Source organism: Rhamphochromis longiceps, linkage group LG23, assembly GCF_057381845.1.
Source record: "Rhamphochromis longiceps isolate RC_006_pf linkage group LG23, R_longiceps_female_GT1.1, whole genome shotgun sequence".
Taxonomy (NCBI): Eukaryota; Metazoa; Chordata; class Actinopteri; order Cichliformes; family Cichlidae; genus Rhamphochromis; species Rhamphochromis longiceps.
In genome coordinates, this window is record NC_140578.1 from 45,774,693 (window position 1) to 45,796,431 (window position 21,739).

General features: G+C 42.9%; 1 protein-coding gene, 8 non-coding genes and 1 pseudogene across 9 annotated transcripts; 5 read left to right on the forward strand and 5 right to left on the reverse strand.

Moving 5' to 3' along the window:
- Positions 1–93: 93 nt before the first annotated feature.
- On the forward strand, positions 94–212 carry LOC146642885 (5S ribosomal RNA). The gene has a single exon (XR_014909816.1). It is a non-coding gene; the product is annotated as a 5S ribosomal RNA (ribosomal RNA).
- An 846-nt stretch (positions 213–1,058) lies between these two features.
- On the reverse strand, positions 1,059–1,177 carry LOC146642886 (5S ribosomal RNA). The gene has a single exon (XR_014909878.1). It is a non-coding gene; the product is annotated as a 5S ribosomal RNA (ribosomal RNA).
- A 360-nt stretch (positions 1,178–1,537) lies between these two features.
- Positions 1,538–1,656, forward strand: LOC146642887 (5S ribosomal RNA). Its single transcript, XR_014909818.1, has one exon. It is a non-coding gene; the product is annotated as a 5S ribosomal RNA (ribosomal RNA).
- Positions 1,657–2,502: 846 nt separating this feature from the next.
- Positions 2,503–2,611, reverse strand: LOC146642888 (5S ribosomal RNA; annotated as a pseudogene).
- Positions 2,612–2,972: 361 nt separating this feature from the next.
- LOC146642889 (5S ribosomal RNA) lies at positions 2,973–3,091 on the forward strand. Its single transcript, XR_014909807.1, has one exon. It is a non-coding gene; the product is annotated as a 5S ribosomal RNA (ribosomal RNA).
- An 846-nt stretch (positions 3,092–3,937) lies between these two features.
- LOC146642890 (5S ribosomal RNA) lies at positions 3,938–4,056 on the reverse strand. The gene has a single exon (XR_014909869.1). It is a non-coding gene; the product is annotated as a 5S ribosomal RNA (ribosomal RNA).
- Positions 4,057–4,417: 361 nt separating this feature from the next.
- On the forward strand, positions 4,418–4,536 carry LOC146642891 (5S ribosomal RNA). Its single transcript, XR_014909823.1, has one exon. It is a non-coding gene; the product is annotated as a 5S ribosomal RNA (ribosomal RNA).
- Positions 4,537–5,382: 846 nt separating this feature from the next.
- On the reverse strand, positions 5,383–5,501 carry LOC146642892 (5S ribosomal RNA). Its single transcript, XR_014909877.1, has one exon. It is a non-coding gene; the product is annotated as a 5S ribosomal RNA (ribosomal RNA).
- A 360-nt stretch (positions 5,502–5,861) lies between these two features.
- Positions 5,862–5,980, forward strand: LOC146642893 (5S ribosomal RNA). The gene has a single exon (XR_014909819.1). It is a non-coding gene; the product is annotated as a 5S ribosomal RNA (ribosomal RNA).
- A 2,941-nt stretch (positions 5,981–8,921) lies between these two features.
- On the reverse strand, positions 8,922–11,258 carry LOC146642894 (uncharacterized). Its single transcript, XM_085399327.1, has one exon. It carries the CDS (start codon positions 11,256–11,258, stop codon positions 8,922–8,924), a length of 2,337 nt encoding a protein of 778 aa, XP_085255453.1.
- Positions 11,259–21,739: the final 10,481 nt, after the last annotated feature.

Consider the following 21,739-nt stretch of genomic DNA (forward strand, 5'->3'; position numbering starts at 1 on the left):
CAATTCAACTTATATACAGGACATTAAAAAAAACGTAAGCATGACTGTGTCATCACAGCATGTATAAAGAGGCTGTTTGTGAAGCAGTCTCTCGCTTACGGCCACGCCACCCTGAACACGCCCGATCTCGTCTGATCTCGGAAGCCAAGCTGGGTCGGGCCTGGTCAGTACTTGGATGGGAGACCGCCTGGGAATACCAGGTGCCGTAAGCTTTTGCACTTCAACACACAAATGACAGTTTAAATGTTGAAACGGATGTGAGGCACTCTTTAAGCTCATTTTCCAATAGGATGGTTAGTGAGTCTTGCGCAAAGAGCTCTTCCGCTCATGTAGTAATGTCAAATTCTTCAAGCGTTACATCAATATCACTGTACATGCACAGAGCACCTGTAGATGTTTTTGTGCAAAGACTCACAATTGTTTATGACGTGAATATTGCAGCATTAAGTATGCATTATAACTGTGTTGTCATGTGCAGCTATTAAAAAAAGTAGAAACTAATCAATATCCTTCACTCTAAATTGTTTTTTAAATCCCAATAAATGGGTTACAGTATGTACATGAACCCCGTTGTCGAGGAAGCCTCTCACTTATGGCCATACCAGCCTGTTCTCATCTGATCTCTGAAGCTGAGCAGGGGCGGTCCTGCATAGTAGCGTCACCTTCACCTTGCTCCGTGTTAGAAACTCCATGATATCGTGTTCCCTGCTCAGGGTAGCACACTGATGCGCATTTATTCAGTACTCTTCGGGACCGCAGTCGGCAGCCAATAAGAGTTCAAACTGGTTGCACATGGGTGTCAGGCTGACACTGCGCCCGCTGCAAACTACAAGGTTAACAAGTTCGTCTCGACTGAGGCCAGACGGACTAGCCACAGAGATTTTGTACATTTACAGAATAAATAAGTTTGTGTATTTCCTAAATATTTGGTTGTTGTTGTTTTTTTGTTTTGCACAAAAGCGAAATGCAATGAGGAGCGTTGTCATGAAGCTTTTCCTGAAGCTGCCTCCACTGAGTGAGCAGCGGCGCCCTCTGCAGTTTGTGTGTGGGAGTGCAAAAGCTTACAGCACTTGGTATTCCCAGGCGGTCTCCCATCCAAGTACTGACCAGGCCCGACCCTGCTTAGCTTCCGAGATCAGACGAGATCGGGCGTGTTCAGGGTGGTATGGCCGTAAGCGAGAGAAGCCCGCTATAAAAGACCTTTTATACTTGGCAAATGTCACGCACTTTAAAATATAGTATTGTGCTAAGCTTCACATGTTACAGGGAAAACATGCAAACCTTTTTTGCGAACTGCAGCTTCAACGCTGAGCTGCAAAAATGCTTTTCCCGCGGTAACGTCACCATAATAACACATGTTCGTTTCTCACAGCACAGTGTTAAAGTGACACAGAGCACACAGTGTGTTAGGACCATTTGGAAGTGCAACATTTTTGTGCTTTGGACAATTCAACTTATATACAGGACATTAAAAAAACGTAAGCATGACTGTGTCATCACAGCATGTATAAAGAGGCTGTTTGTGAAGCAGTCTCTCGCTTACGGCCACGCCACCCTGAACACGCCCGATCTCGTCTGATCTCGGAAGCCAAGCTGGGTCGGGCCTGGTCAGTACTTGGATGGGAGACCGCCTGGGAATACCAGGTGCCGTAAGCTTTTGCACTTCAACACACAAATGACAGTTTAAATGTTGAAACGGATGTGAGGCACTCTTTAAGCTCATTTTCCAATAGGATGGTTAGTGAGTCTTGCGCAAAGAGCTCTTCCGCTCATGTAGTAATGTCAAATTCTTCAAGCGTTACATCAATATCACTGTACATGCACAGAGCACCTGTAGATGTTTTTGTGCAAAGACTCACAATTGTTTATGACGTGAATATTGCAGCATTAAGTATGCATTATAACTGTGTTGTCATGTGCAGCTATTAAAAAAAGTAGAAACTAATCAATATCCTTCACTCTAAATTGTTTTTTAAATCCCAATAAATGGGTTACAGTATCTACATGAACCCCGTTGTCGAGGAAGCCTCTCACTTATGGCCATACCAGCCTGTTCTCATCTGATCTCTGAAGCTGAGCAGGGGCGGTCCTGCATAGTAGCGTCACCTTCACCTTGCTCCGTGTTAGAAACTCCATGCTATCGTGTTCCCTGCTCAGGGTAGCACACTGATGCGCATTTATTCAGTACTCTTCGGGACCGCAGTCGGCAGCCAATAAGAGTTCAAACTGGTTGCACATGGGTGTCAGGCTGACACTGCGCCCGCTGCAAACTACAAGGTTAACAAGTTCGTCTCGACTGAGGCCAGACGGACTAGCCACAGAGATTTTGTACATTTACAGAATAAATAAGTTTGTGTATTTCCTAAATATTTGGTTGTTGTTGTTTTTTTGTTTTGCACAAAAGCGAAATGCAATGAGGAGCGTTGTCATGAAGCTTTTCCTGAAGCTGCCTCCACTGAGTGAGCAGCGGCGCCCTCTGCAGTTTGTGTGTGGAAGTGCAAAAGCTTACAGCACCTGGTATTCCCAGGCGGTCTCCCATCCAAGTACTGACCAGGCCCGACCCTGCTTAGCTTCCGAGATCAGGCGTGTTCAGGGTGGTATGGCCGTAAGCGAGAGAAGCCCGCTATAAAAGACCTTTTATACTTGGCAAATGTCACGCACTTTAAAATATAGTATTGTGCTAAGCTTCACATGTTACAGGGAAAACATGCAAACCTTTTTTGCGAACTGCAGCTTCAACGCTGAGCTACAAAAATGCTTTTCCCGCGGTAACGTCACCATAATAACACATGTTCGTTTCTCACAGCACAGTGTTAAAGTGACACAGAGCACACAGTGTGTTAGGACCATTTGGAAGTGCAACATTTTTGTGCTTTGGACAATTCAACTTATATACAGGACATTAAAAAAAACGTAAGCATGACTGTGTCATCACAGCATGTATAAAGAGGCTGTTTGTGAAGCAGTCTCTCGCTTACGGCCACGCCACCCTGAACACGCCCGATCTCGTCTGATCTCGGAAGCCAAGCTGGGTCGGGCCTGGTCAGTACTTGGATGGGAGACCCCCTGGGAATACCAGGTGCCGTAAGCTTTTGCACTTCAACACACAAATGACAGTTTAAATGTTGAAACGGATGTGAGGCACTCTTTAAGCTCATTTTCCAATAGGATGGTTAGTGAGTCTTGCGCAAAGAGCTCTTCCGCTCATGTAGTAATGTCAAATTCTTCAAGCGTTACATCAATATCACTGTACATGCACAGAGCACCTGTAGATGTTTTTGTGCAAAGACTCACAATTGTTTATGACGTGAATATTGCAGCATTAAGTATGCATTATAACTGTGTTGTCATGTGCAGCTATTAAAAAAAGTAGAAACTAATCAATATCCTTCACTCTAAATTGTTTTTTAAATCCCAATAAATGGGTTACAGTATGTACATGAACCCCGTTGTCGAGGAAGCCTCTCACTTATGGCCATACCAGCCTGTTCTCATCTGATCTCTGAAGCTGAGCAGGGGCGGTCCTGCATAGTAGCGTCACCTTCACCTTGCTCCGTGTTAGAAACTCCATGCTATCGTGTTCCCTGCTCAGGGTAGCACACTGATGCGCATTTATTCAGTACTCTTCGGGACCGCAGTCGGCAGCCAATAAGAGTTCAAACTGGTTGCACATGGGTGTCAGGTTGACACTGCGCCCGCTGCAAACTACAAGGTTAACAAGTTCGTCTCGACTGAGGCCAGACGGACTAGCCACAGAGATTTTGTACATTTACAGAATAAATAAGTTTGTGTATTTCCTAAATATTTGGTTGTTGTTGTTTTTTTGTTTTGCACAAAAGCGAAATGCAATGAGGAGCGTTGTCATGAAGCTTTTCCTGAAGCTGCCTCCACTGAGTGAGCAGCGGCGCCCTCTGCAGTTTGTGTGTGGAAGTGCAAAAGCTTACAGCACCTGGTATTCCCAGGCGGTCTCCCATCCAAGTACTGACCAGGCCCGACCCTGCTTAGCTTCCGAGATCAGACGAGATCGGGCGTGTTCAGGGTGGTATGGCCGTAAGCGAGAGAAGCCCGCTATAAAAGACCTTTTATACTTGGCAAATGTCACGCACTTTAAAATATAGTATTGTGCTAAGCTTCACATGTTACAGGGAAAACATGCAAACCTTTTTTGCGAACTGCAGCTTCAACGCTGAGCTACAAAAATGCTTTTCCCGCGGTAACGTCACCATAATAACACATGTTCGTTTCTCACAGCACAGTGTTAAAGTGACACAGAGCACACAGTGTGTTAGGACCATTTGGAAGTGCAACATTTTTGTGCTTTGGACAATTCAACTTATATACAGGACATTAAAAAAAACGTAAGCATGACTGTGTCATCACAGCATGTATAAAGAGGCTGTTTGTGAAGCAGTCTCTCGCTTACGGCCACGCCACCCTGAACACGCCCGATCTCGTCTGATCTCGGAAGCCAAGCTGGGTCGGACCTGGTCAGTACTTGGATGGGAGACCGCCTGGGAATACCAGGTGCCGTAAGCTTTTGCACTTCAACACACAAATGACAGTTTAAATGTTGAAACGGATGTGAGGCACTCTTTAAGCTCATTTTCCAATAGGATGGTTAGTGAGTCTTGCGCAAAGAGCTCTTCCGCTCATGTAGTAATGTCAAATTCTTCAAGCGTTACATCAATATCACTGTACATGCACAGAGCACCTGTAGATGTTTTTGTGCAAACACTCACAATTGTTTATGATGTGAATATTGCAGCATTAAGTATGCATTATAACTGTGTTGTCATGTGCAGCTATTAAAAAAAGTAGAAACTAATCAATATCCTTCACTCTAAATTGTTTTTTAAATCCCAATAAATGGGTTACAGTATGTACATGAACCCCGTTGTCGAGGAAGCCTCTCACTTATGGCCATACCAGCCTGTTCTCATCTGATCTCTGAAGCTGAGCAGGGGCGGTCCTGCATAGTAGCGTCACCTTCACCTTGCTCCGTGTTAGAAACTCCATGCTATCGTGTTCCCTGCTCAGGGTAGCACACTGATGCGCATTTATTCAGTACTCTTCGGGACCGCAGTCGGCAGCCAATAAGAGTTCAAACTGGTTGCACATGGGTGTCAGGTTGACACTGCGCCCGCTGCAAACTACAAGGTTAACAAGTTCGTCTCGACTGAGGCCAGACGGACTAGCCACAGAGATTTTGTACATTTACAGAATAAATAAGTTTGTGTATTTCCTAAATATTTGGTTGTTGTTGTTTTTTTGTTTTGCACAAAAGCGAAATGCAATGAGGAGCGTTGTCATGAAGCTTTTCCTGAAGCTGCCTCCACTGAGTGAGCAGCGGCGCCCTCTGCAGTTTGTGTGTGGAAGTGCAAAAGCTTACAGAACCTGGTATTCCCAGGCGGTCTCCCATCCAAGTACTGACCAGGCCCGACCCTGCTTAGCTTCCGAGATCAGACGAGATCGGGCGTGTTCAGGGTGGTATGGCCGTAAGCAAGAGAAGCCCGCTATAAAAGACCTTTTATACTTGGCAAATGTCACGCACTTTAAAATATAGTATTGTGCTAAGCTTCACATGTTACAGGGAAAACATGCAAACCTTTTTTGCGAACTGCAGCTTCAACGCTGAGCTGCAAAAATGCTTTTCCCGCGGTAACGTCACCATAATAACACATGTTCGTTTCTCACAGCACAGTGTTAAAGTGACACAGAGCACACAGTGTGTTAGGACCATTTGGAAGTGCAACATTTTTGTGCTTTGGACAATTCAACTTATATACAGGACATTAAAAAAACGTAAGCATGACTGTGTCATCACAGCATGTATAAAGAGGCTGTTTGTGAAGCAGTCTCTCGCTTACGGCCACGCCACCCTGAACACGCCCGATCTCGTCTGATCTCGGAAGCCAAGCTGGGTCGGGCCTGGTCAGTACTTGGATGGGAGACCGCCTGGGAATACCAGGTGCCGTAAGCTTTTGCACTTCAACACACAAATGACAGTTTAAATGTTGAAACGGATGTGAGGCACTCTTTAAGCTCATTTTCTAATACAGTGGGGCAAAAAAGTATTTGGTCAGCCACCGATTGTGCAAGTCCCCCCACTTAAAATGATGACAGAGGTCAGTAATTTGCACCAGAGGTACACTTCAACTGTGAGAGACAGAATGTGAAAAAAAAATCCATGAATCCACATGGTAGGATTTGTAAAGAATTTATTCGTAAATCAGGGTGGAAAATAAGTATTTGGTCACCTCAAACAAGGAAAATCTCTGGCTCTCACAGACCTGTAACGTCTTCTGTAAGAAGCTTTTCTGTCCCCCACTCGTTACCTGTATGAATGGCACCTGTTTGAACTCATCATCTGTATAAAAGACACCTGTCCACAGCCTCAAACAGTCAGACTCCAAACTCCGCCATGGCCAAGACCAAAGAGCTTTCGAAGGACACCAGGAAAAGTATTGTAGACCTGCACCAGACTGGGAAGAGTGAATCTACAATAGGCAAGCAGCTTGGTGTGAAAAAATCAACTGTGGGATCAATCATCAGAAAATGGAAGACATACAAGACCACTGATAATCTCCCTCGATCTGGGGCTCCACGCAAGATCTCATCCCGTGGGGTCAAAATGATCATGAGAACGGTGAGCAAAGATCCCAGAACCACACGGGGGGACCTGGTGAATGACCTGCAGAGAGCTGGGACCAAAGTAACAAAGGTCACCATCAGTAACACACTACAACGGCAGGGAATCAAATCCCGCAGTGCCAGACGTGTTCCGCTGCTGAAGCCAGTGCATGTCCAGGCCGGTCTGAAGTTTGCCAGAGAGCACATGGATGATACAGCAGAGGATTGGGAGAATGTCATGTGGTCAGATGAAACCAAAGTAGAACTTTTTGGTATAAACTCAACTCGTCGTGTTTGGAGGACGAAGAATACTGAGTTGCATCCCAAGAACACCATACCTACTGTGAAGCATGGGGGTGGAAACATCATGCTATGGGGCTGTTTTTCTGCCAAGGGGACAGGACGACTGATCCATGTTAAGGACGGATTGTGCAGTTTGTGTGTGGAAGTGCAAAAGCTTTCAGCACCGTTACCGCGGGAAAAGCATTTTTGCAGCTCAATTTGAAGCTGCAGTTAACAACAAAGGTTTGCATGTTGTCGCTGTAACATATGAAGTTTAGCACAATAACATATATCAAACTGTGTGACATTTGCCACCAATAAAAGGTCTTTTTCTTTTTCAGTACTTCGATGGGAGACTGCCTGGGAATACCAGGTGCTCTAAGCTTTTGCACTTCCACACACAAACTGCAGAGGGCACTTCGGCTCCTTCTTGTGCTTAGAGGCATGAGAAGTTAATATTTATGGGTGACAAAATCCTTTTTCTATATTTTTAACATGAGAATATCAGTTTTCCATCTTGTGTTCCAGAGTAATCGGACAAAAGACAAACGTAGAACAAGGAAAAAAGAGGCCAAGTATCTCACCTATAAAACAAAATTACTGTTTTCTGAATAGTCTCACACAGATAAACATTTGCAGGGAATACCTTTTCCTTCAAAACAAACGTCAGAGACTGTGTTTTTCTTTACTGATTGTATTTGAGTAGAAACTCAGATTAAAATGGCATGAGTGCTCATAAAATGATTTAACTGTAAAAGTAGGTGTAGTGGATCACTTTGCATAGATGTAGATAAAAGTGCAGTAAGCAAAGACTACAGTGGTCATTGAGCAGCTGTTCCTATAATGTGAATCTGGGATAAAGGCACAGATTATTTGTTTGCCTTTGTTTCCTGGTTCTTTCTTTCTTATCCAAATGGAAAAAGAGAGCATAAAAGTACTGTTTACAAGCAGCTTATCTATCTCATTGTGCCCACTATCATAAAATCTTGGTTGACTTAGCACTGAGCCATCTACCACTCGAAATTGAACCTGTGTGGGACAACAACAAAGTCCAGTATACTAAGTTTCAGTAATGTGCAGTTTTTTCTGTGGAAGATGTAAATCTAAATAGATGTCCTATTGTATGCATAATATACCACTGAAATGTATAAAACAACTTCTAAAAAAAATTTTCAATTTATTTTAGATTTTCTCAAATCCAAACAGCGCTAAAAGCATACACACAGTCAAATATTTTTCATACGAGGTGCTGAAGGTTCTGCAATGTTCTGTCAGTGCGCCCCAGGGCAGCTGTGGCTACAATGTAGCTGCCATTACCAGTGTGTGAATGTGTGAATGACTGAATGTAGTGTAAAGCTCTTTGGGGTCCTTGGGGACTAAGTAAAGCGCTGTACAAATACAGGCCATTTACTGTGCGTGTGTTTATGCTCAAGTGTATGAATAAATTAGTCAGTTTGAAACAGTTGCAATTTAAACAGTAGAAGTGTGGCACTATATTTATATATTTATAAAGAATTTCAAACAACAATTAATTGATGCTCAAAGCAGGTTTATTTAATTAATATCCAGATTTCCAATTAGTTCCGAATTCATTCAGCAGCAAATCACATCACCAGTCACTTCAAGGCTGTATGTATTATTGTAAGGTAGACCCTACAATAATACATACAGAGAACCCAACAATCATATGACCCCCTATGAGCAAGCACTTTGGCGACAGTGGGAAGGAAAAACTCCCTTTTTACAGGAAGAAACCTCCGGCAGAACCAGGCTCAGGGAGGGGCGGCCATCTGCTGCGACCGGTTGGGGTGAGAGACGGAAGACGTTTGTTGTAGGTCTGATTGAAGGACTGATGTGATGGTAAGTTGTCTGCTGCTCCGCTTTGAATATTGAGAGATTAGTTGATGGATTTCAAGCCAAATTGTGCCCAAGTTTAAGACCACATTCATTGGTTGTTTTTGTTGATGTTATTGTTTTGGGCTTTTTTTCCACAAGAATTTCTAGCTCCCCTAGAATTCTGGCCACCCAAACGATGATTGCTGCTGAGAGAGCACAAGGTTTTGTCCCCCTGTGTTATTCATATCAGTGCAGGGGGTTCTCCTTGAGAGGCCAGGGTCGAAAAAGGGATGCTTCAGAACCTCCGAGGGTGTTATGCGCTGATTTGCATCCAAGGCCAACATTTCTTTGATTAGCCTTACAAATAATGATTGGCCATTTTCCGGTCCTCGCCTAACCTTCAGCAGTTGTTCGAGGTCATCGAGACGCTTAAGTTTTATATATCGAGTTTCCTTGGATCGATAATATGTCTCGTATTGAAATTGTTCTTGGGTCTTAAATGTCCAGCGCTGTTTGTTGTAGTTATCCTCGATGAAGTAGCAGTCAGTGTACAAGCCAGACTCTAGAAGATGATCTGGTAGCTGACCCTGGGTTTCAATTATGAATTTCAAAACATCATAATCGTCTTCCCCAGGATAGAGAGGCACCCCTGTAGCAAGCTCCACAGCTACCAGCCCCAGAGACCACGTGTCGATTGCTTTGTCGTATGGAATGCCAAGCATAACCTCAGGTGCACAATAACCAATTGTCCCCACACGGTCACCAGGAATCACTGCAGAAGCAGGACATGCGAGGCCAAAGTCTATGAGTTTGACTTTGACGGGAGACTCAGTGCGGTTCACAACCATGATGTTTCCAGGTTTGAGGTCAGCATGCACTATTCCCACAGAACCCAGGTGGAACAGAGCATTTGCGAGCTGATGCAAAATTGGCCTGAGTTCTCTCATTGGGAGACCTCGGTTATTCCGGTCCCCAATGTAGTCCCACAGGCTTTGGTCGAGCAGTTCGAAATTCAAGCAAATGCGCTCTCCATCGAGGAAATAGCCGTTCCATTCGACAATGTTGCACCTGTCTGGATCCAAGCGTCGTAGCTGCTCCAGGATGAAAATTTCCAGTTTTGCCTGGAGCAGAATTTCAGGGTCGCTCTTGTTGATTTTAATAGCAACCGTTTTGTTGTTTTTTGTATCGCGACATCTGGTTACCAAACCAAAGCCTCCTTCTCCAAGGAAGGCCTCTACCACGTGGTGATCTCCTAAAATGGTCCCTTCCGTTATTTGAAGATCATCTTCAGAGGCAGATGGGTTGGCTGAGATGTTGATGTCTCCTTTTTGAGGAAATTCAACTGAGTTTTGGAAACTGCAGCTGAATTTTTGCGATCCATGACTTTTCCAGCTTGAAGGCTGCTGAGAGAGCACAAGGAGTTCTCCCCCTGTACTATTCATGTCAGTGCAGGGGGTTCTCCTTGAGAGGCCAGGGTGGAAAAAGGGATGCTTCAGAACCTCCGAGGGTGTTATGCGCTGATTTGCATCCAAGGCCAACATTTCCTTGATTAGCCTTACAAATAATGTTTGGCCATTTTCCGGTCCTCGCCTAACTTTCAGCAGTTTTTCGAGGTCATTGAGACACTTAAGTTTTATCGATCGAGTTTCCTTGGATCGATAATCTGTCTCGTATTGAAATTGTTCTGGGGTCTTAAATGTCCAGCGCTGTTCGTTGTGGTTATCCTCGATGAAATAGCTGTCAGTGTACAAGCCAGACTCTAGAAGATGATCTGGTAGCTGACCCTGGGTTTCAATTATGAATTTCAAAACGTCATAATCGTCTTCCCCAGGATAGAGAGGCACCCCTGTAGCAAGCTCCACAGCTACCAGCCCTAGAGACCACATGTCAATTGCTTCATCATATGGAGTGCCAAGCATAATCTCAGGTGCACAATAACCAATTGTCCCCACACAGTCACCAGGAATCACTGCAGAGGTGTTACATGCGATGCCAAAGTCTATAAGTTTGACTCTGACTTGAGACTCACTGCGGTTCACAACCATGATGTTGACAGGTTTGAGGTCAGCATGCACTATTCCCACAGAACCCAGGTGGAACAGAGCATTTGCGAGCTGATTCAAAATTGGCCTGATTTCTCTCATTGGGAGACCTCGGTTATTCCGGTCCCCTATGTAGTCTGACAGGCTTTGGTCGAGGAGTTCGAAATTCAAGCAAATGCGCTCTCCATCGAGGAAATAGCCGTTCCATTCGACAATGTTGCACCTGTCTGGATCCAAGCGTCGTAGCTGCTCCAGGATGAAAATTTCCAGTTTTGCCTGGAGCAGAATTTCAGGGTCGCTCTTGTTGACTTTAATAGCAACAGTTTTGTTGTTTTTTTTATCGCGACATTTCGTTACAACACCAAAGCTTCCTTCTCCAAGGAAAGCCTCCACCATGTGGTGATCTCCCAAAATGGTCCCTTTAGATATTCCAAGCTCATCTGAGCCGAAGGATGGGTTGGCTGACATGGTGTAATGTGTCTGTTTGCGCTGTGGATTGGTGAGAAACAAAACTGAACTTGTTTTGGTTTCTCTCGTAAATTGCTCTCAAAACTTCTCGAAAAGGTTTTAGTTGCTGCAGGTCAACGTCCGTTAAGCATAAAGTAACAGGTGAGCGCTCCTATTTATAGGTTTTGGGATCAAAGCAAAGTTATGACGTCAGAAAGGATCAAAGCAAAGTTACCACGTCACAAGCGATCGAAGGGATTCTAATATGTGCGCATGCGCACACACGTGCTTGCTTGTGTAATATTGTTCACACTAGACTTGACCCTAATCAATTTAATATCAATCAAAGAAAATGTTAGTTTTGGAAAATTTTAAAATGACATAACTGACAGTTAAAACATTTTTTGTTCATGTATTTGTATTGTCTTCGGGGTTTTTTTTGCATACCATGTCAAGCTTTTCTGTATATAGTCATGTCGTAGATTTCGGAGCAAACAAGAAATTGAATTGGATTTTAATATTGCAGTGCTTGGATTTCGGATTTGGTGCTTAAAACTTCTTGAAACTGTAACCGTATTTCATTCACCACAAATAACTATCTGATTGAATAGTTTTCTTATCAGATAGAGAAATAAAACGAGTCGCAAAGTCTAAAAGCAACATTTGTCTGCCTGGGCTGTACCTCTGCACGTTAGTCTGTTTCAATGTGTGACCCCCCACCCCCTCCCTGATCAGTCGGGGGTGAGTGCGCTAATGTGCCTGGAGGCCGTTTTAATGAGTGTTTGCTGGAAAACGAAAAATACAAGAAGGATTTGTACGTTTTCACAACGGGGGAGTTGCGTAAGTACTAGTAAATAATTTTCTCGAGTGTGTACGTTACACATGTTATTTGTTTAAAATTGGTATTATTATTTTGCTAGCTAGCAAACTCGCGGGATAAAGGATTGAAGTGCACTCAGTGCGATACAATACGGTGGCGCTATTCTAACAGTTAGTTATTGCAGGGTAACTTGTAGAATATGCTGTGAATTGAACCAAGATTACACAGCAGTAGCAGTAATACGAGTTACTTCCCTCAAGTGAAAGCGTTAAACGTTAGCCCGATGCTTAACTAGCCAACGTCAGGCTTTCTGATTGAAGGCTAAAAGCGACGTTGTCACCAAGTAAACAGAATATTGATGATATTTTTGTGTATCGCTGCAGCCTTTTCAAGTATTAACCTGGTGTCTTTGGGAACAGCTTAGGGGGAAATGACGGTAATATGACTGAACCGTATGGGAACAAAGAATAGGCACTTTTTGTGCTAGCGAAGTTTCCTCGCTTTCATTCAAAATCTGTTTATCATTAAACAATTGAAACATAATGGCTTCGAGCTGACATTGAGGCCTGTGGGGCACTATCAGCCACTGAGACAGTAGACAAGTGACTATTTCACACTTTAAGGCTGCCTGTTTATTTAAGGGAGATGAACAGTACATTCTAACTGTACATAATAATATCAATGATGATAGATTAAATAAATGGGTTTTTGAAAGACGCTTGTGCATTTTTAAAGTCTAAAGTGTTGAATTGATCTGAGTATGTCATCTGTTCAAAGCCTCTCCCAGTCAGTGCTGTTCTCTATGCCTGTCTTACTCTACATGATGTTATTAGCACAAACACTTTAAAGGTGATAATTAGGTCTACAACAATAACACAGACTGCAATGTAGTTAAGCGTCTTACAGTTAGTTTTGAATGAATGAACTTAAAAACAACACAAGCAAAGATCTGTCTCCTCCTGTTTTTTGTGTCACATAAGAAAGAAGCATCAATATCTGATGAGAAGACTTATTCATTTGGCCTTTCACGTGGTCTTACTCAGGTGATGCGAAGTGAAATATGCATCCTTTTTATGGTAATGTGCTGGAAAATGTTGAAAATGGACATTAAACGTGCTTACAAAGTGCTTGAATTTGACCCTGAAAGGTGTATGAAGCCAGAAAAAGTCACACTTGGAGTAAAAACCTCTCATAGCAAGTTAATCATATTCAATTGATTTGATGCTTTCAGCACAAAATTTAGCCACACAGTCAGGACAGCGTCTGCTTTACCTTCATCGGTAAATGTGTTTATGCAGTACATAGTAACAGTGTGGCTGAGTCCTCTGGTTCAAATCAGTTCCAGTACATTTGGAGATGTAAGTCTTAACCTTTCACATGCATCGGGAAGGAAAAAACATTTGATCTTCACAGTACTGCCGAAGTGCAGCGATACATTGTGAAGTGCACATTTCCATTTCTCATACAGTACCGAGCAAAAGTCTTGAACCACCCCCTTATTTTTTCGTGTTTTGCCAGGTCAGTCTGTGTTAACGGTGTTATTAACTGCATTCTTCAACTAAAGAAGTGAGAACAAATGATGTGGGGTTTTGTTTTTTTTGTAATAGGCTGCAAGTAAATGTGTACAGATACAATTTAAAATTGGTTCTTTGTTAAGTTTTCTGGTCCTTTCCGTGACTTAGGTGTCTGTTTATGTTTGAATGTTTCAGAGATTAGTGTGAAGGGTCTTAACAGACAAAAAGTGGTCAAATACAAGCCCTGGATTAAAAATCAGAAACACTTTAAAAAGCCTGGAGAGCTATTCCTTAACCCTTGTATGGTGTTCGGGTCTGTGAGACCCGTGTTCAGTTTTTTTCAAAAGAAAAATTAAACAATTAATTATTTTTTCACGTGTAAATGTGTTGTGTCTTTCCACTCACTCCACTTGATTATAACTGATTTATTTATAACATTTTATATAAAAGAAAAACGAGAAGCACATTAATTCATAAATGTGATCTAACAAAGGTAAAGGGAAAAAATTAACCATGTTTGCTGTTCATATGTCTTGTAATTGGGATGAAGTAAACATCTGTTGAGTAATTTAACATAAAATTGTTTGATAGTGTTAATTTGGAAAGCCAAAACTCTAGCGGGTCCACCAGACCCATGAACACTGGCTGAGTAACAGAAATACGAACACCACACAAGGGTTAATACCACTTTAAAGATTACAGGGAAGTCCGGATCCCTGGAAGCAAATGAGGGATGGCTCAAGACTTTTGCACAGTGCTGTACATGTCATGTTCCCTGTTTTATAGCTCAGCTCAAACTGACACGTTCTCACTAACTGCTTCTCATTTTCTCCACAGTAAACTTTGACCACTTCCAGATACTGCGGGCCATCGGGAAAGGAAGCTTTGGAAAGGTAATGCAGCCTCCATTTTTCACGCGACTTGTATATTGTTTGCCCTTAATTACCCACCACGGTCGTCATCTCTAAAGAATCAGTGCAAGCGAAGCGAAATGTGCTGGGATTACACTTTAGTTCTCGTGTGCTGCTGTTATTTAATAACAGTTATAAATGCAGCTGATGTAATTATTTCTATAAAGTCAGTTAGAGGAGAGCCGATTTCTATTTCATCTCACTCAATCTAGGTGGGAATTTTGACCCCACGTCTCAATTTAATTACACAGCAGCAAAATTCTGCGGCTCTATTTGTCATCGCGCTCAACGGTTGGGCTGAAGGCAGGAGGAGAACTTAGTGTGTGTGAGATACACAATTGGGGCTGCAGAGATTGGAATAGTTTACCTTCATTTTAAATATCACTGCCCTGTGCACATTGTCAGCTTTAAAATTCAAACTTAAAGAGTTTGTAAGTAAACTGGCTGAGATGAGACAGACGATGCACCGGGTCCTCGTCTGAGTGCTGGCTTTCAGTTGTGCTGTCTCTCTTGCCCAGCCATGCACACACAGACACTGTGCTACACTTACACAGTGAGACAGATGCTCACAGAGACGTCCAGATACATTTTGTCCTTGCTGGAGGTCACCTTGTGTTTTTTGGCCCACTGTGGCCTCACACCGAGCTCCTGCTGTTTTTTGAACACTTTAACAGCTAACAACTTTTAGCTTCCTGTTGAACACACTTAAGTGGGGGAGGTGTTATTATTAGTGGTAAATGAATTGTGTATTTGTTGGATGCACCTCAGAGCAACAGGAAACATGACACGACACGCTCCAGTAACCTGCAGTCTTTACAGTGAGGACACACAAACATTAACCCTCTGCTCCTTACAGAAACTCTCTAAATCCTGTAAGTTTCTTGACTGCCACTTGGAAAGTTGAAACTTCAGCTCCCTCCACAGATTTTCTACAGTACTGATGTCTGGAGGGTTTTAAAAAAACTGCAGTTTTGATTTTAGTGAAAGACACCGTCTCATGACTCATTGAGTGCCGCGACTGACAAGCCAATCCGTGGCCTGCAGTCTGACGATGTCACATTTCCTGACTGCTTGGAACCCCGACTAAGTCGTCCTGTAGCCCACATCATAATGTTTCCATCTCTCTGCTTGACTGCAGGGATGCTATTCTTTGCATCACACTCCTATTTCAAAAGGTCAGTTAAAGCCACATAATTGGAATTTCGTTTCATCTCCCCACAGCACTTTCTCCAAAGTCTTCCCTGAATCATTTAGATGTTCACTGGCACTTGAGATGGGCCTATACATGTTTCTCCTTGAACAGGTAGCTACCCTATGTTAGCCTAGCTTTCTATCACTGATGCTCTGTATGTATGCTACTGCCTCTCGTCTCGTGTTACTTAAAAAATTAACCCCACAGCTTCAATAACCGTATCTAAAAATCTCTCATTGAAAGTTACGGTTGAAGGTTTGGAAACATTTTGGGGTAGCCAGTGTTAAATAGAGACAGGGCCACATTCTTTATCTAGTCATTGTAATGAAAGAAGCACATTAAAAACTATATGAGAGTTTGCTTTTAACAAGCATGTAATGACTCTACTTAGTTTAGGTAGTCTTAGGGAGTCAAACTGAAGGTAGCATTTTGTGGATGTTTTCCCTGCTGCCCGATCCCATCAGTCTCTTAAAGCATCATTTTTTATGCGCCCTGGTGTGACAGTGGTTTCATGGCGCTACAGGTTACCTGAGCACATCAGGTATATTACGGTTGAAAACGAGTGCCCGGCCTTCCAGTGGGTGGTCGACCCCTCGTGCACAGCTCAGGAGTCTAAACGACCCAGCAGTTATGGACATGTGTGTTTTTGGTGTGCTGTCCCTCGTTCTCCCTGCTTGCAGGTATATCTGTGTTTGTGTGTGGATGCCGGAGTTTCTGAGAGCACCTGTTTACAGGCACCTTCAGGCCTGGTGGGTGTGGCCCTGCCAGGTGGTTGGCCACACCTGAAGACCATCACACAGCTGATCAAGCCTTGTCGGAGGAGCTACTTAAGAATGCGGCGGCGCTCTCTCTGACGCTGGATCATTGCGTGACTTCACGTTAGTCTCTCGGCCAGTCAGTACGGATAGTCTGCCGCATTGTATGTGTCTTACGGCTGCCTGTTTGTTATCTCCCCAGGAGAAGCGTGGAGACGAGAGGGCAGTGAGCACGGGGTGCTCAGACACTGAGGAGCGGAGACAAGGAACACTAGCACTGGGAAGAGGACATTTCATGGGAGTCGGGAACGCACTGCGGATTTATTGTTATTTTCCATTTATTGTAAATAAACGCACTGCTTGCATTCAGAGCTCCGTGCCTGGCTCCTCCTTCCTCACATCCCCACGGTTGACGCTGGCCAACCGTGACAAATACCTTTTCTTAGATTCATTATTAGTTCAACATTGACAAATGGTAGTTGACTAATATCAGGAGCCAAAAAGAAAACAAAAAACAAACTAAATAAATATTTCAGACGCTGAAAATAAATTATTACGGTTGTTTAAATTTGCTGTCCGCAAGTTAGGTCTAATACATGTAGTCAATCTAATGAATCAATATTACATGTAAAAAGTACAGAACTGAAAATAAAACTAAAATATAACGGTAAATGAACTGGTTCTTGTATAAAACCTTTCTACTCTCTACAACTTGCCTCATTCATGCACTCACTTTTTTCTATGCTTTTTCTCTGTAAGTGCTTTCTATCTAACATTAATACGCATTCATCCTCCCGATGGATGCATCGGAGAGCAACTTGGGGTTAGCATCTTGCCCAAGGATATTTGGCATGCAGGCGGGGATTGAACCAGCAACTTTCTGATTAGTAGGTTTCCTGCTCTACCTGAGCTACAGACACCCCAATTTGTGGTGCTCTGGAAACAAACACGTTCTCATCCCAACAGGTAACGATGCTATGTGACAGATCATCGGTATGTGTAAATGTGTTTTTTGTTCTAATCATGAATTGCTTTGTAAAACAAGACCTGATAGGGTTAAGGTTAAAGTTATGGTTAGAGTTAATGTTAGGGATAGGGCTGGAATGGACGGCTGGAGCCTCTCCTCCAAGTGTGTGTTACTGCCGCGATCAGCATTCTGTTGTATGCTTTTCTCTGTAAGCGCTTCGAGCCTGTACTTTTTTGCTTTAGCTGAGTAATGAAGTTGAATCAGTACTTTAAGTTTCACTGGAACAATAGTATTTTTACTTCTACTTAAGAATGTCTGATCTTTTGCCAACTCTGGCTGTCTCTCAGTCTTGGAATACCCACTTGTTGTCCAGCGGTGTCCTGGGAATATGGGAACTAGACAGACTGGGGAAACAATGGGAGGAGACACAAAGATGGAATCACTTTTACCATCTTTGATGTATTTGCTGGTCGTCTTATTTCTTCTATTTTGCAAGCACAGTGTTGCAATCATTGTCTTTGTGGTACAATGACACAGGTAGAATGCAGGTGTTTTCATGTAACACGATGCCAGAAAGATGAGTAATGTGTTTTGAAGAGAAGATAAAACATCATGTTTGAACAAAGATAAGCAGCAGACACGTCTGTGTGTGAGTTATACAGGTTCAGTAAGAAGGTAATATGTCTGCAGAATTTGTAATTCTTATGAAGATATTGCTTGTACAATAAATAAAATCCCTTTAACTTCTTCTTCTGGAGAGTGTCTTTATATATTTAGTCATTTTGGGGCGATCCTTTATTTAGTACTAACTCTAGTCGGGGATATATATCAGAGTTTACTTTCAGATATGAGCATTGTGTTTCCTGTGGATTAATGAATGAATTATTTATTTATGTAATTTTTGAAAGACTGGCTCATGTAAAATATCTGAAAGTATGACACAGCTCTCCTGTTACACTTTATGGACACCTGAGCTTCACCATGAGGGCCTGTCTTTATTCACTGAAATCCACTTTTATAATGAATTCACAGTAATCGCTGACACCTTCAGAGCATTACATTCATTAAAGACGTCTTCTACACCTACTCTTCCAGACGACCGACACATACTTCAACCACTGCAGGTTAACCAGCCACTCATCAGTAAAGCAAAAACTAAATGTAAATGTCCTCATGTGGAAAAGACTGAAACACAACTCCCACATATCACTAATGTAACAGATCCATTTAGGGAGAGTGAGAACACTAGGCTGGATGTGTTTTAATGCAGGAACATTCATCATGTCTTGAGTTCAACAAATCATTTACATTGAATATGTGAGCTGGATGGTTACACGATACAATGTGATTGTCAACAATAACTACAATGAACGCTGGTTTGAGGGCGGAGTCAAGGAGGCCATTTACGTGAAAAGGGAAAGACCCTCTCTGAATCAAGGAGGGGGCCTAAGGGTACATCTGTCACCATCTTACAATGCTGTGATTGCAGCCATTCTCCAACTCTCTGTGAATGGTACTCAAGACCATTGATCAGTGGTTGTTGATCAATGGTCATGAGAATTTGCATAATCATGATTAAGGAACTGACCTCCCAGCCCATTGTTCCTTCAGTCGGCTGGTTTCTCTGACTGAAAACGCTACGTCCAGAAGAACAGAATCAGCTTTTGGAGATTTACTTCCCTGGATGATTGAGCACGCATCAAGACCTTTTAATCAGGCCAACAAATATCTTGTACTCAATTTTAGCAGCAGCCATTGTGACACTGATGATAAAACTTGTGTAAAAGTGCGAAGCTGTAAAAAAGTAATTATAAAAAAGCATTTTTGTAGCTGAATGTTACTGGATAGCCGTTTCATCTGTAACACATCAAAATAACCTGCTAAGGTTTAATAGGCTATAAGGAACACACTCACTTCCTGAGCCCTGGGCAATAAGAGACGTTTTGTGTTTTATAATTTATTGATATGTTTGATCCTTTCTGACCTGCGTTAATGAAGCAGTCATTAGAGCACCATGTCCGCTATAATAGTTCTGTAGTTTGATGCTTGAGTCGTTGCAGACTTGTTGAAACTCCCTCACCCGTCAAAGCAGCGTCTTTGTTATTCGAGTCCAGCAGATGGCAGTGTTTCACTGTCTGACGGCTGTCTGAAGCTTCAGCTGGATTATTCGTTTGCTATGTTTGCCATGTTACAGTGGGGAGGAAAAACTCCCTTTTAACAGGAATATCTAGACATGAGTGATTACTGCTGTGGGGCACTATCTGTGCTATCTATAAGAAATGTTAGCAACAATAAAACTCTGAGTGTTGCGGCTCTTCCAACCAATGGCCGCGGCAGGCTAAACATGAAGACACCGATGATGCGCAACAATTAACGCACAAAATACACTTCTGTATCATTTGCTTCTTTATTTCCGCATGCAACTGTCCGAACCACAAATCAGCATATGGGATTAACTGTCAAACAAACTCACAGACTGCACAAACAAATAACTGCAACTTACGAATAACTGCACTAGCTACTATGTCAAAATTACAAACTGGTCTATGGCATCAATTAGTGCACAAATATACAAACACCATCAAGTTACAGTCCAAATATATCACAATCATTCAAGCTGCTATCAATTGCGATCACGTTGTGTTCAATTTGCATTCATATTGCGATAATATTACGATCATGTTGCGGTATGTTGTGGTCAACAGAAAGTTTTGCCTCGTGCTCACCCTACCTTCTGCTCATCACATCAGGTGCTGTGAACAAGTGAGTGCAACCACATTTATCTTATACCACACCCATGCGACACGACCCACACCCATGCACCAATACAGTGAGTCCATTTAAACCAACCCACTTAGTCAGACGGAAACAACTCATATGGCTCCTACATACCGGCCCCTAATTATTTTAGAGCAATAATTACATCATACTTACCAGGTAGGAGACATATTGATAAACATGGTCTATCCTTTATCAAACATTCAAAGATACAATTTCAATTCATAATAAACAAATATACATTAATGCAAATAGATATTTGAAAAAAGTCAATTTTCATGACTCTTCTGCTTCCTGTAGAAGACACACTTTAGTGATCGGCCTGTCCAAATAACCAGTCTTTGTTTTAACACGAACCCGACGTACAAGTCCTTTACTGTCAGAAATTGCTTCCACAATCCTTCCAGTCACCCAAGAGTTACGAGGCGCAAAACCATCGACAACGATAACCACATCCCCAGGAATGAAGTTCCGTCCGATTCTCTGCCACTTCTGACGCTCTTGAAGCTGAGGCAGGTACTCCTTAACCCAGCGCTTCCAGAACAGGTCAGACATGTACTGTACTTGCCTTACTTCCATCGACGTCGTCCATACACGTCCCCCTTCTGAAACACTCCTGGTGGTATCAATGGCTTGGTCTTAAGCAGCAACAGATGGTTAGGAGTCAAGGCCTCCAAATCATTAGGATCAGTAGAGGCTTTAGTTATTGGTCTACTGTTCACAATAGCCTCTGCCTCACAAAGAACTGTACAAAGGCCTTCTTCGTCCAAATTCTGCACTTTCAAAATGGAATTTAACACCTTCCTGACAGACCTTATGAGACGTTCCCAAACACCGCCATGATGGGAACCAGCAGGAGGATTAAAGATCCACTTTATGCCCTTTTGCAGCAGCATCTCATGAATCTGTGCCTGATTCCATCCTTCCACTGCCTCTTTCAACTCACGTTCACCACCCACAAAGTTTGTACCATTATCCGATCGTATCTCCAATACCTGACCTCGCCTTGATATAAATCGACGAAGCGCATTAATAAAATAATCTGTGCTCAAAGATGGCAACACCTCCAAATGCACAGCTCTCACAGCCAGGCATGTAAAGATAATTCCATATCTCTTTACTTCACACCTTCCATGCTTAACTTGAAAAGGTCCGAAACAATCCACTCCAACCCAAGAAAATGGAGGTTCATCGGGTGAGATGCGATCTTGTGGAAGGTCTGTCATCATCTGATATCCTGATGCTGCATGAAGTCTGCGACACACTATGCATTTAGCCAAAATCCTCCTTATGGCAATGCTTGCACCTGGAACCCAATACCTTTGCCGCAATTCGCACAGCATGTGGTTACGTCCACCATGCCCTATTTTCTGATGTACATGTTGAAGTATTAGGTCAGAAATATGCAGATCCCTGGCTATAATTGCGGGATGCCTTGCATCTTCAGGCTCTACTAAGCCTACCTCCCACTCTCAACACACCATTCTCAAGCTTAGGATTAAGTCTATAGAGCTCGCTACTCTTCTTCACCCTTTCACCCCTCTGCAATCTACTGATCTCATCGG